We start from the raw sequence: 14,244 nt of genomic DNA, 5'->3' as shown, positions 1-14,244 counted from the left end.
AGAAGCTAGTCGACCCATCATTGCTAAGTGGAAGTTGGCACACCAAATCTCATCAGCCAGAAACCACGGATAAAGACCCTGTCGAATACTGCTTCTCTTCTCATTGGCACTCTCTCCAATAATGGCCAAATGAATATTAGGAATATTCCATCTCTCAAAGGGACCCAGAGGATGCTACTTTTCATTCACATGAATATTCCTGAAGATTGAAATTGTCACAATTAAAATTCTAAAGCACCTCTAGTTCCATTTCCTCTCCTGTATTCATTCTTCATTCCATATTCTGTCACTTGCAATACTGCTACTGAAACTCTATCACCATTTGTGGAATTTATGATCATTTGGGGAATTGTAATAATAAACTTACTCCCACTCTGAGTATCAGTAAGACAAATCAAGCCAATACAAATGAGCAAACGCATATGTTACCCAGATGTGCAGAGTTCTCTGAAACCTGTACGACCAGTTTTCAAGTAGCATGCCTCTCTGGGTGAGGATTAACTCACCATTACTGTTACAGAAAGGTTGTCAGACAACGGAGCATGGCTGGAAACTGCAACTGATGTAGTAAAGGGTTCAAGAGACTATTAGCCGGTTGGAAAAAATGGCTAAAGGATTGTTGATCCTTTTTGCTTTGAGGTCCATATGTGTTTATCCAAGTAGACAAAACTTCTCACTTGTGGAGAGCAGGGAGAGTTGCTGGACAGAGAAGAAAAGGAGCATAACAGATAAAACCATGAGAAAGTAAGTAGAGAAGTCAAAAAGAGGAGCGGAAGAGGCTTAGCAAGGAAGATGGGTATACTTGTGCAAAGTGTGTCACGCAGGAGCATGTCTGTGTAATGGTTGAAGATGTGTTCATCTGGACTATTGTCCATGTTGGGAAGGGTGGTGTTGTGCCAAGGAGACTGGGAAATCAATACAGAGGAATTAGAATGGAAAATGTCAAGACGGCTGACTCCATTAGCGAAATAAAACATAACCATGGTAACGCATAACAGTTCCCCAACCTTCCCATCACAAAAGAAAGTCCCCCCCCCAGGATTTCTCCTAGTGCTAACGATGAACCCCATAAAGGAAAATTCAAAATGCAGAACCACAGACCTGGCATTCTTGTTGGCATCTGCTCGGAGCATTTTCACAGCCACCAGGACAGGCTGGTTGGCACTGACATCTAAGGCAAAGTCTTTGTCTTTGAATTTTTCCATGCCCTCCACTTCACAGAGATGAACCTAGACAAAAGTCAGCTTGTCTCAGCATCATCATGTCTCTTGAAGATGTCTCAGAACTGTAGCTGGGCATTTTCTGGCAATCAACTAACTCTTACAACTCAGGCAAAATCACCCACAGAGCAATAAGAGGGGATGTTTTACAGATTGTCGATTCAAATCATTGATAAAAAGACTCATAATGCCCCCAGCAAAAATCATATGCTACTGGGTGAAGAAATACACATGGGTGAAGGAATGAAGCTAGCATAGCATTTTATTACAGCAGCGTGTACTTTCTGGATAAATCCTTGAGCTTTAATTCAAGGAAGTCTAGCTACTGGATTCTGCAAACTGTAAGGCAACTGCCCTATAAAGTCACCCCTTCGTAGGAATGAGCATTTATGTGACTCCCATCCATCAGCAACAGGAGGGAAGCCTGACTTTTCTGCTCAGGCATAAGAACGAGAACAGAGTGCAGCAGGGAGACATGATGGGCCTCTCTAATTCCTCCAACACGAAACTTCTACAAAGGAAGAGTATCCCACCCATACCGGGAATCAAAAGCACGGTTCTTATGGAAACGGAACATGACATCTGGAATTTCAATGGTAGTGGCAAAGAGCTCACAAGGCACTTTCAATTGTGACCTTGAAGTCTCAGAAAGTTCATGAGACTGATGTAAGAATAAAACTCTGATATGACAGTGCGTCCCCCTGAGGTCAATTGAGACGAGGACTCCTCTTTATCTTGGTTGATGATTCATTCCCCAGTGCACAAGTCTGGGACCAAAGGCAGGGTGAGGTTGTCTTGGACCATTTCACATATAATTCTCATTAACAGGAGAAAAACAAAGTGTCTATCACTCAGTAGGGTGTTCCTGGACAGCTCTTAAAGGATGAGCACATCTGTGGGCCCCACCCCTTTATACCCCATTATAATGTTTGGAAAATATGGAATCTTTTCCAGGATATCTGATACCTAGTGATGTGTCTGCTTTAAAAATGCTTGTGTAGATATCAGGAACCCTACAGCTGCTTGATACAGAAGGTTGGTGACGAGGCTGGGATAAGTGGAGGAGACATTCAATTCTGAGTCTGCTTGTGGAAAAGCTACTGAAGACTGGACATACCATTCAAAGGGTCAACTCACCTCCCCAAACTGGCCTTCTCCAAGCTTCTCCTTGAAGGTTAAGAGTTTCCTGGGGAACTCTTCCACAGCCACATCCTTTCCCGAGAGCAGGTCCATGGTAATGGCAGGCACTGAGTAGGTGTTGCCCCCCGTCACTCCCTGGAGGTTCACTATGTCAGCCTCAGCATAGTGGGGCACCCCCTCAGGCCCATTTGTCTGGATAGGTTTCACAATGCCACTGCAGCCTGGCAGGAGGAAGGAAGGCAGCGAGGTTGATGGCAGGGAGCATCTTAGGAAACCTCTTCAAGAAACAACTTCCGCTGGAAGGACCAGCATATTCCCCTGAAACAGCCTAGTCAATGCCGCGGCACATTCTTTCTTGGAGAAAAGTTTTGCTTCCTCTAGGAACTCTTCCTTGTGGCCTTCGGGATGTAGGCAACCCCTTGGTCTCCCATTCTTCTCCTCAGACTCATGATCATTAAGGACCCCCCTAGCTAATCTTGCAGAACTATGCATCTTTCTACTACACTTGGTGAAGCCATAGGGCGCTTCTGCTCTGAGAAGGTGTCAGTAGTAGTGGCTTAAAGTTTAATTCCACTTTTCATTAATGTAAGATACTTTTATTGATTCAATCATCATAAGAACTGAAAAAAGATCTTATATTAAATGTGCACAATGGTCTTAAAGAAGAGTGGCACTTGGCTACAATGAGAGGAGGGAGGAGGCTGGGGCAGAGGACATGGGGTTGAGTTAAGGACTCGAGTGGAGACTGCAGGGATTCAGTGTGTTCATCTGTGAAAGGGAATGTGGGTGTGGGTGCCTGGTACCAGGCAGTGATTAGCACAATTGAACGGAAAGATTTAGAAATCCGCTCTTGCCTTAACAGATGAGAAAATAGTATTGCCAATATGTTTTGTAAAAAAATACTTGCACAATCACAACTCCATGACATTCTGGAAAAAGCAAAACCACAGAGACAGTAAAAGATCCATGGTTGCCAGCAGTTTGGGGGGAGAGGGGAAGGAATCAATAGGTAGGACCCAGGTCATTTTAAGTCAGGGAAACTATTCTACCTGACACTGCCATGATGGGGACATGGCGGTATATCTTTGTCAAAAGTCATCAAGACTGAGGACTGTGTAACACAAAGAATGAAACCTAGCCTAACCTACGGATTTTCATGAATAATAATGAATCAATCTTAACTCATTAATTGTACTCAATAACTACAGAGATGCAAGATATGATAAGAGGAAAAGGTATGGAGGGAGAAGTGAGAACCTTTTTATGCTATGCATAGTTTTTCTATAAACCTAAAACTACTCTGAAAAACAAAGTTTACTTTAAAAATGTTTCAATAATAGCTGTGCACAATCTGGTGTAAGATATATCCTAATTTTTTAAGTGTTAAAACATGGTGGGAGGTGGGACGTTTTGGACCCCAGACTAGAAAAAGCAACTCTTTGACAGTGAGCCCATTCTGATTCATAGCAACTCCATAAGACAGAGTGGAATTACGCCTGTGGAATCTGCTCAACGACAGTGAGTCTGTTTGTTTGTTTGCTGAAGGGTTCCGAAACTGTATATATTTTTAAGAGCAGGCAGCCCCATATTTGTCCCACATAATGGCTGGCGGTTTTGAACCACCTACCTTGTGGTTAGCACCCCAATCCATGTCCCACAGCACCACCAAGGCTTCTTGGACCCCAGAGGTGAGGTATATTTCTTTGGTTCAGTTTAGGAGATAAATTAGTTTATATCTATTTTTCTTGCTGCCCCTCTGAAATTGCCCAAGTCCACTGTGGTCCTTCAACTTTTGCTACATTTGGGTGATAAAGACGGGTACGAGTTTGTGTCCTTTCTTCCTTCAAAGAGTTCCCCTTTAGACTAGCTCCTTGAAAAGGCTGTGACTTCGTACTTGGTCTGATCTGCGTCTACAGCTAGCGTGGGTTGAACTTCCCTTGAACATCACAAAGTGGTCTTTTACTGAGTTGAGTCACTCTTTGGGTTGCTGATCCTATGGCCAGGCTGCCCCAAGCTCAAGTGATGATCTTTCCAAGGTCACTCTGCGATACTTTTTAAAAAGACATTTGAGGTTTGGAGCCAGTAGCACTGTTTTGCCAAATCAGTGCCTTTATTGAGAAAAGGCAAGAAATATTTACTGTCATAATAAAATCTGGCATTGTTTTAATGACTGCTTACAAAACAGGAAGCAATTTTTAAAAAGTAGATACCTCAGTGATCTAGGTGGCTACAAAAATGAAAATCTCAGAATGTCTTTAGCTTCATTTGTGGTTTTTCTTTTGCTTTCCAAGTGAAATTCTATTCCTGAATCTACCCCCTCATGATCTATCTTCCCCGTGTGGAACGTGAGGACATTGGACTAGTTTATATTCTGCTGGCACGTGCTCCCTAGTCACACGATCTCGTTTCTTCGCCTACCCTCAAAACTGCCGACCCAGTCTAGACAGAGCGCGCTGACTTCTCGGGGATTTTGCATAGATGGAAAATAGATTTGGTTAACTGGGGACTATAACATCCTATCATCACAATGCTTGTCAAGACTCCCCCTTGGTTTTCTGCCCACTCTATCATCCTCACCTGATTCCTCCTCCCCTGGAGCAAATTCTGGGAGTTTCCGGATAAGCCTGGAGGGCTCCTGGTAGTCGGGCCGAAGGGGGAAGATGCGATCATAAGTCGAGGTGGACTCCTGCTCGCTTGGAGACGAGGAGCGGTTATTGTTGAACATGCTGGACTCGCTTGGCAGGGAAAGGCTGACTGTCATTTCATCATCCAGCATCCTTCGGGAAGCCTGAAAGAGAAGGACATGGGGAGGGGCATTCTGAGGGGCAGAAAGCAATACGGCCCTTCCCTGGGGTTCTGCCTGACCCTGGTGACAAAGTGGGTTATGCACTGACCATGAGGTCAGTGGTTCAAAACGACCAGCTGTTCCATGGGAGAAAGATGAGACTTTCTACTACCATAAAGAGTGAGTCTCAGAAACCCTCAAAGGCAGTTCTACTCTGCCCTCTAGGTCACGGTGAGCCAGAGCTTACCTGTTGTGCACTTTCACTTATAACCTTTTTTGTTGTAATGGATCTGCAGTTGCAGGTAGAGCATGCTCTCTGTGAGTTTTGTAAGTTGTTCCAGTGAATCATCAGACCCAAAGGGGCAGGGAGAGCTGGCAGCGGCTGAGGTTCGCCTCTTTGGCAATCGGGGCTGTGTCCTTTTAACTTGTCAGCTCAGATCTACCTCCAGTAAGTAGGGCTGGAGAAGGTCTGCCTGGACAACTCGTCTGAAGGACAAGGAATATCGAACTTACGAGCTCTGACCCACTTCCAGGCGACTAGGGTTGGGCTTATTTGGGTGAGAGGAGGATGGAGTTATTTGGAAGGCAGGTGAGTTATTGGGGTCGTAGGAGGAGGACGGAGCCAAAGACAGATAAGAACTGGATCCATAGCCACATGCTGAACCTTACCACAGTTGGCAACAAAGGGAGAATGCCCACTTGCCTGTGTATTAGTGCAAGACCGTTGGCATAAAGGGCACCATCAATTCCCTTTTGTCATAAATCTACCTCTTCCACTCAGATGAATTGACCTATGCTCCTAGTTAACTCCAGAAACACTGAAGTGACAGGAATGCAGTTAGATTCCTCAAATACCTGTATTGTGGGAACTTAGGCAGAAGTTTACCTCCTAAGTTTTGTGCTACCAACCTCTCTCTAATGCCCTCCCGTCTCTCAGTTTGCCACTCTGTGGTAACTTGGATGTCACTATGATTCTGGAAGCTGTGCTACCAATACTCCAAACACCCTTTGAGCACTTGTGATGGACAGGTTTCACCGAAAGTTCCAGGCTAAGATAGTAAAGAAAGGTCTGGTGATCTACCTCCCAAAAGCAGATAATAAAATTAGTCTATGGGCCATAACAGGTATTGTGTTGGAAGAAGAACCTCCTGAGTTTGACAACACTTATAAAAAATCACCAAAAACATTGCCAGCAAGTCTATTTCAATTCACAATTACCCTATAGGATAAAGTAGGACTCCTTTCCAGGGTCTCCAAGGCTACGAAGCTTGACCGATGCAGACTGCTACATCTTCCTCCCACAGCGCAGAGCTACTGACCTCGCCATTTACTGAGTTCTCAACAACTCTGCCAATCCTGGGGTCTTAAAGATGAGAAGCTAAACAAGTGACCATCTAGCAGGGAAGCAAAAAAGTCCACATGGAAGAAGTGCACCAACCTGAGTTATCATGAGGTGTCAATGGGATCAGGTATCAGACATCAGAAGACCCAAAACAAACATCCATTTCCATGTGAATGAGGAGGGTAGGGAAGGAGGCTCAAAGCCCATCTCTAGACAATTGGACATCCCTCACAGAAGGGTCACAGGAAGGGATGAGCCAGCCAGGGTGCAGAATAGCACTGGTGAAACACACAACATTCCTCTAGTTCTTTAATGCTTCCTCTTCTCCCCTCACCCACCTTCTGCCCCACTCTATCATGACCCCAGTTATATCTTACAAATCTGGCTAGACCAGAGAGCATGCACACTGGTACAGTTAAGAGCTTTGACACACAGATAAACCCCTCACAACCAATAATGAGAGTAGCGATACTATCAGGGTAGGGGTAAGGTTGGAGGAGAAGGGGGAGAAAGGGGAAATCCATCTCAATGATTGACGTACAACCCGCACCCAGAGGACAAACAACAGAAACATGAATGAAGGGAGATAGCAGATAGTATACAATATGAAAATTAAGATAATTCATAAATTATCAAGGGTTCGTGAGGGTGGGAGTGTGGGGGTGGGAAAAGGACCTGATAGAAGGGCTCAAGTAGAAAGAAAATATTTTGATAATGATGATGGCAAATATGTACAGATATGCTTAATACAATTGCTACATGGATTGTTGTAAGAGCTGTAAGAGCCCCCAATAAAATAATCCATTAAAATAAAAAAGAAAACTGTGCCCATGGACTCAAGCATCCCAACAATTGTGACGATGGTCCAAGACCAGCCAATGTTTCATGGGGTTGCCATGATTTGGAACAGACTTGACTGCAACCAACAACAATCGAATATGACCTACATGCTCCTTCAACAGAACAATACCAGCATTTGAGCGTAAGTGACTATTTGGATGTAAACATGAAATTCTACCCTGCAGCAAACAGGCAATGAAAAAATCTAACTGTTTTATCCATTAGACTGAAAAGTCTTTTGTCTCAATAGCATCCCAGCGTGGATCCCATAGCCCAGCAGCAGACCAAACCTAGGAAGAGCATGTTGACTTCTCAGCAATTTGTTGTTGCTGTTAGTTCTGACTCATAGTGACCCTGTGCACAGCAGATCAAAACACTGCCCAGTCCTGTGCCACCCTCACGATTGTTGTTATGCTTCGCTCCATTGTTGGGGCCACTGTGTGAGTCCATTTTCTGGAAGTCTGCTTCAGTAAAGACTTATAGCTGTGGTAACCTTTTGAGAGAGTTCTGCTTTGTCTTACAGAGTTGCTATGAGTCAGAATCAACTCAATGGCACTGGGTGAGCTGGGGAGCAGAAATAACCTAGTAACCAATTGTATATAGCAAAGTGAAATTAGACTCGAGGACCCACGTTGCTGTTAGGTGCCTTAGAGCCAGTTCTGACTCATAGTGACCCTTTGTCCAGCAGAAAGTTGTTGTTGTTGTGTTTGAGACCATTATTGGAGCCTCTTTGTTGATCTGTTTTGTCCAGGGACTTTCTCTGTTTCCCTGCCCTTCTATTTTACCAAGCATGATGTCCTTTTCCAGGGTCTGTTCTCTGAATAGAATCTCCAAAGCACGTGAGATGAAATCTCACTATCATCATGTCTAAGGAATATTCTGACTCTCTTCTTCCAAAACAAATTGGTTAGTTCTTATGACAGTCTGTCCTCAGTATCTTCAATATTTTTCGCCAAAATCATCAATCAAAAGCATCAATTCTTCTGCAGTCTTCCTAATTTTACAATTTGGTCCAATTTTCAAATATTTATGAAGTGATTGAAAACACCATGGCTTAGCCTAGATACACCTTGTTCTCAAAGCGACACCCTTGATTGTCAGCACTTTAAGGGGATAATATTCATCAGATTTTTCCCAATGCAATACGGCATTTGATTTCTTGATGGATGCTTCTAAGAACATTAATTGCGAATCCCCTAAAAATGCAGACCTTGACAACTGCACTCTTTTCTCCATTTGTCGATTGGTCGATTTTGAATAGTTTGCTGTTCAATATATTGAGATGCAACCCATACTGAAAATTACAGCCCTTGATTTTCATCAAGTGTTTCAAATCCTCTTGGCTTTCAGCAGGCAAGGTTGAGTCATCTGCATAGCACAAGTTGCTAATGAACCTCCCTCCAACTTCTATCAGTTCTCAAATTATTTGCTCAGCATACAGATTGAGTAAGTGTGATGAAATGGGTGTCATATCTTCCCAATGCTCATCAAGATGTCCCCTTCAGTTTTCTGCCTCGTCCGACTCTTCTTCCCTTAGAGCAAGTTCTGGATGTTTCCACACCAATGTAGAGCACATATCCCCGCAATGTGGGTTGAATCTCTCAAATAAAGAATGCTGAAAATACCATCAAGAGTATCCTATGGGGCCTTGGGCCTCTACTCTAGCACTCCCTCAATGCATGAATATTTTCTTTTATTAAATTGGCATTCTACGATGCTCGCCCTCCCGACACAACTGCTGAAGCCAAAGCGGGTGAAGAAGTACATGTGGTGAAGAAAGCTGATGATGCCCGGCTATCAAAAGAGATAGTGTCTGGGGTCTTAAAGGCTTGAAGATAAACAAGCAGCCATCTAGCTCAGAAGCAACAAAGCCCACATGGAAGAACACACCAGCCTGTGTGATCACGTGGTCCCGAAGGGATCAGTTACCAGGCATCAAAGAACAAAAATTCATATCATTGGCTGCACACCTCCATGATACGATCGCCGAAGACAAATGGGCGCATAAGCAAATGTGGCGAAGAAAGCTGATGGTTCCGGCTATCAAAAGAGATAGTGTCCAGGGTCTTAAGGGCTTGAAAGTGAGCAAGCAGCCATCTAGCTCAGAAGCAAAAAAGCCCACATGGAAGAAGCACACCAGCCTGTGCGATCACGAGGTGCCAAAGGGACCAGGTATAAGGCATCATGATATATATATACCATTGTGAATGAAGGGGGAAGTGCAGAGTGGAGACCCAAAGCCCATTTGTCGGCCACTGGAGATCCCCTCACAGAGGGGTTTAGGAGAGGAGATGGGTCAGTCAAGGTGCGATGCAGTACCGATGAAGAACACAGTTTTCCCCCAGATCCTGGATGCTTCCTCCCCCCAGCTGCCATGATCCGAATTCTACCTTGCAGGACTGGATAGAGCAGAGGTTGTACACTGGTGCATGTGGGAGCTGGAGGCACAGGGAATCCAGGGTGGATGATACCTTCAAGACCAGGGATGTGAGGGGCGATATTGGGAGAGTAGAGGGCGGGTAGGTTGGAAAGGGGGAACCGATTACAAGGATCCACATGTGACCTCCTCCCTGGGAGATGGACGGCAGAGAAGGGGGGGAAGGGAGACTCCGGATAGGGAAAGATATGACAAAATAACAATCTATAAATTATCAAGGGCTCATGAGGGAGCGAGGTGCGGGGAGGGAGGGGGGAAAAAAAGAGGACCTGATGCAAAGGGCTTAAGTGGAGAGCAAATGTTTTGAAAATGATTAGGACAAAGAATATACGGATGTGCTTTATACAACTGATGTATGTATATGTATGGATTGTAATAAGAGTTGTATGAGCCCCTAATAAAAATTTTTAAAAAAGAGTATCCTATGGGGGTCGAAGGTAGGGTTAATCCTAAAAATGAATGCCATACTCTAAAAGTATGTTAGGTTATGTTTCTTAGAACATGTGTGTGTGCCTGGGGGCTTTCTACAAAATGTTCTCTCCTCTGAAAGAAATTCTGGGTGTCATTCCAGAGTACCTGAATGTGTGGGTATTTGATTCAGGGAAGAAAGAATTTCTGTGAAGGAGCAAGGAAAATGTTATTCAAGAGCAAACATTTTGCTCTTACTTCCGCCGAGAATCTCCAATCCACCATTATTAGCCTAAACCTGAATGTACCCATAAATCTCAAAAGAAAGACACATGGAAAGATGGCAAGTTTGAACTCCAAGAAAGGAAAAATAGCTCAAAGAGTGGAGAAGTGAAGAACGCAGTCCCCACTCACACCCCAATTAAAATTAGTCAGTTAGACTACTCATTAATGACACATTAGCTTCAAGCCACCCAATGAGCCCTAGCCTTCCTCTCTTTCCCTGCTACTCTTTACTGCCTCTCACCATAGACCACCTCGCTTAGAAAGCCCCATGTGGTCAAGGACTTTTGAAAGGAAAGGACTTGCTCTTGCCTCATGAATACCTTGAAGCACATCTGTGTCAAGGGACAAGCTCTCTGTGGATTCGACCCTGCAGTGTTCAGCATTGTGTTTGGTAACAGCGTTCAGCTGGATGGTAGAGTTCTTGCAGGAAGTATGGTGAACTCTTCAGGGGGATATCCTTGCCTAGAAACCCTCAACCACCCCAGGAAGCTCCTTCGGGAGTAGGTCAGAAAGAACTGCATGATGCTTCTCTTGACCGCTCCCCTCAGCTATGATTTCAGTCCCTTCTTCCTGCCCTATGTCCAAAGAGTCCCAGAGATCCGAGCTCCTTTTCACACTGTCCTTTCCCATTCTCGGGAATAAACTCTACACAGACATGGTTCTCCCCTGAGAGCCTCCCCCAAACACACGGATCAACCATGGTGCGCTCCCTTTCCCATTCCCCGGCCTTGGCGGGCAATTCAAAGCCTCACAGCCCAGATCTCCTCTGATTTCTCCTAATCCAAGCCTACTGAGAGGAACTCATTGGCCCAGGAGGTGTCCATCTGAAGAATAGATTCAGACATTTACAGAAGTTCTCATGGGGAGGTATATCTGGCCCAGGAAATCAAGAAAAGTCATAGACTTCGCATCTTTGGAGGGATGTGTACATTTTGTAAGAAAGAAGTCAATGTATTTCAAGATTGGCCAATTAAAAGGAGTGTGGGACTTTTGTTTGTATTCTATCTTGTTTGTATGACTTTCTGTATATGAAACCCAGATTAGGTAAATCTATCAAGACAACAACTAGATAAACAGACTCAAAGGGACATGGCAGGGGAGGCTGGTAGGAAATAACTTGAGTTAGCAACAACCACAAGTGCAAGGAAGTAGAAATGTCCTGGAGCTGATCATATGACTGTGATTGAACTATTGACATGTATGTGATGTGAACCGTGTATCGGTAAAATTGTTAAAAACAAACAAACGAGTCTTAAAAACGAGCATGGAAGGCAGAATACTAGTTGTACGGCCTCAAGCACATTCCATCTTCTCATCAGAAAAAAATAAATATAACTAATATGCCCACACCTTTATTATTTAATGATGTTCAAAACTCACTACTGTGGAGCTGATTATGATTCATAGTGACCCTGTAGGACAGGGTCAAACTTCCCTGTGGGTTTCTGAAATTATAAATTTTTTCAGGAGTAAAAAAACCTCATCCTTTTCCCAAAGAGCATGCTGGTGGTTTCGAACTGCTGACCTTGAGGTTCACAGTCCAACATGTCACCACCATGCTACCAGGGCCCCCTAGAAATAAGGTTCAAATCAGTATATATGGAAAAACTCTCTATATACTGAAAAGTGCTGAAGAAAAGTAATAAAAATTATTCAGATTATTTGGTCCAGAAAAGTATATTTGAAGGGGGACACATAATCATGACTGTCAAGGAGGCGGAGGAGCCTTCGTGGTATCCTGCTAACACATTAGGTTCTGATCTGGGCAGTTTGAAACCACTGCAGCTCCTCAGGCCTTTCTACTCCCGCAAACAGTTTGGGAAACCCACAGGGGGTGGCTGTGAGTCAGCACTGAGTCGATGGCAATTAAGGTTGGTTTTGTGCATCGAGTACACAAAGATGGAGGAATAACACTGTGAGCGCTTTTACTTGGACATGAATGATGTGAGTGCAAAACAAATAAACCAAAAGGAGAAAAGGCCCATCAGTGCACGGTCAGAGATTTTAGGCAGGTCTGAGGAGCGTTTCTCAACTTTTATTGTGGATCCTAATCACGGTTACTTTTTAATACATATATCTGCACAGCACCCCACACCTATCCCGTAAGCCAAGTAGTCAAACTCTTCCAGGAAGATGCTTGTGGAGAGAGTTAACGTTAGGAAGTTTCCAGAATAGCGTTTCCTCACCTTCTCCAGCATTTTCTGCCAGAATTGCCTCCAGAGGATAATGATAATAATAGCCAGGAGAATGAAGATGATGGCTACCAAGCAGCCAATCAGAATCCGTGTGTTACTGTCATCAACTTTAAGCATCGGATCTGTAGGCAGGGGAGAAAGACGGGAAATAGCGTCATCGAAGGAAACAAGCAGGGACTAACTGGCTTCAAGGCAGGAAACTAGAACCTGCCCCTTTAGGGTAATTTTAGAAGACGTCATCTTATGACTAATATTTATTCCGAACTTATTATTCTTTTGCTGCTTTGTTTCTGTATCATACAGCCCCCCTTCACGGAGCATTAACATCCACCCCTCAAGGCGCAGGCTGGATTATGGAGAGTCTTTCTGTTCTGCCCACAAGCCTTGAGAAACCGCATGGCAGAGAGGTCGAGGGCCCTTTTAACCCTCTGAGTTCTCCGAGGCACGCCAAGGTGGTTCAGCATCCTCTCTGGAACATTCACTCATGTTTCCCAGCTGACTGACTCTTATTGCCAGGAACTTGGTGAAGTGATGAATATAGTTGTGCATACATATCTCCAGTTAGAGATACCAGCATATTGGTTAATAGACACACGCATTCATTGAGATCCTCAATTGGGGACTTAACAGGATATACTAGTTTCTTGTTTCTACCCCAGTTCCCCAAACTTTAGTGAAGCAATCAGAACGATCCTGGCTTCTACCTCAGCTGAAGTATCACATGAGCCACCAGTGAAGTGCGTGAGTTTGGGCCTTTCCAAGGCGACTCCTTATCCAAAGCCACCTTTTACTGTCTTCTATAAAGACGGGTTTTTGCAAATCTGCACTGTTCATCTTCCAGGAGGTCCCCTCAGCTAAATGTCTGGAACTAGGAATCACACGTACCATAGGTTGTAGGTGCCACAGGCGACGTGGGCAGGGCTCCAGAGTTGTTGTACATTGCAGCATCTGTTAGAAAACAAAGGTGGGTCAGAGCAGAAGAGAACCAGCTAGCTAGGAGGTGTTCTGACTGTAGGTTCTTGCCTAATATTTCACAAAGTCAATTTAGAGGGATGCAACCAGCCTTTATCTAAATTAACTAAAACATTAAGTGACAAAGCGGCACCATGTGTCATTATATAGCACCATTTGGGTATATAGAGAACACAAACCTTCTTTCCTAGGAGTTTTTGTAAATTTTGGTTTCAAATATTTTAAACTGTACATCAAAGTAAAAATTTTAAATGTCTACGAAGTAAAAATTAAAAGTGGTCTGAGAGTTTTCACACACATTCCCATAAGGCAGGCATAGGTAGTAGACCCCAAACTCAGCAAAACCTGGAGAGACGGCAGTGAGGGAGTGGGGACAGGACAGCGCTAGGTGCGTGCTCTGTCCTCCAAGAAGTTACATTGTTTTAGGGAAGAGTCTCCAGTGAACTCGAGAGCCCTCGCCCTGGGAGTGAACCCTAAAAGTTTATCTCCTTCTGAGAGTGAACCCTAAAAATTTTTTCTGCTAAATTGTTGTTTGCAAAAGCTTTTCTTTCTTTTTTGTCTGATCAAGGAAGGAAAAATAAAGCATGCATTTCTATTTGAAAAGGCATTTCCTCCCCAAA

General features: G+C 44.1%; 1 protein-coding gene across 1 annotated transcript in view; it reads right to left on the bottom strand.

The window, feature by feature from the left end:
- Positions 1 to 14,244, bottom strand: part of DDR2 (discoidin domain receptor tyrosine kinase 2) — a 202,527-nt gene that overhangs the window by 31,276 nt on the left and 157,007 nt on the right. The window contains exons 10-14 of the mRNA XM_075564177.1: positions 13,538 to 13,600; positions 12,644 to 12,774; positions 4,938 to 5,148; positions 2,358 to 2,581; positions 1,102 to 1,229 (exon numbers count right to left, since the gene is read on the bottom strand). Of these exons, the coding sequence (XP_075420292.1) occupies positions 1,102 to 1,229; positions 2,358 to 2,581; positions 4,938 to 5,148; positions 12,644 to 12,774; positions 13,538 to 13,600 (757 nt within the window). The remainder of the gene's footprint in view (positions 1 to 1,101; positions 1,230 to 2,357; positions 2,582 to 4,937; positions 5,149 to 12,643; positions 12,775 to 13,537; positions 13,601 to 14,244) is intronic.

This window comes from Tenrec ecaudatus, chromosome 1 (assembly GCF_050624435.1).
Source record: "Tenrec ecaudatus isolate mTenEca1 chromosome 1, mTenEca1.hap1, whole genome shotgun sequence".
NCBI classification, from domain to species: domain Eukaryota; kingdom Metazoa; phylum Chordata; class Mammalia; order Afrosoricida; family Tenrecidae; genus Tenrec; species Tenrec ecaudatus.
The sequence above is the reverse complement of the archived record's forward strand: the minus strand, read 5'-3'. Positions and strand labels throughout refer to the sequence as shown.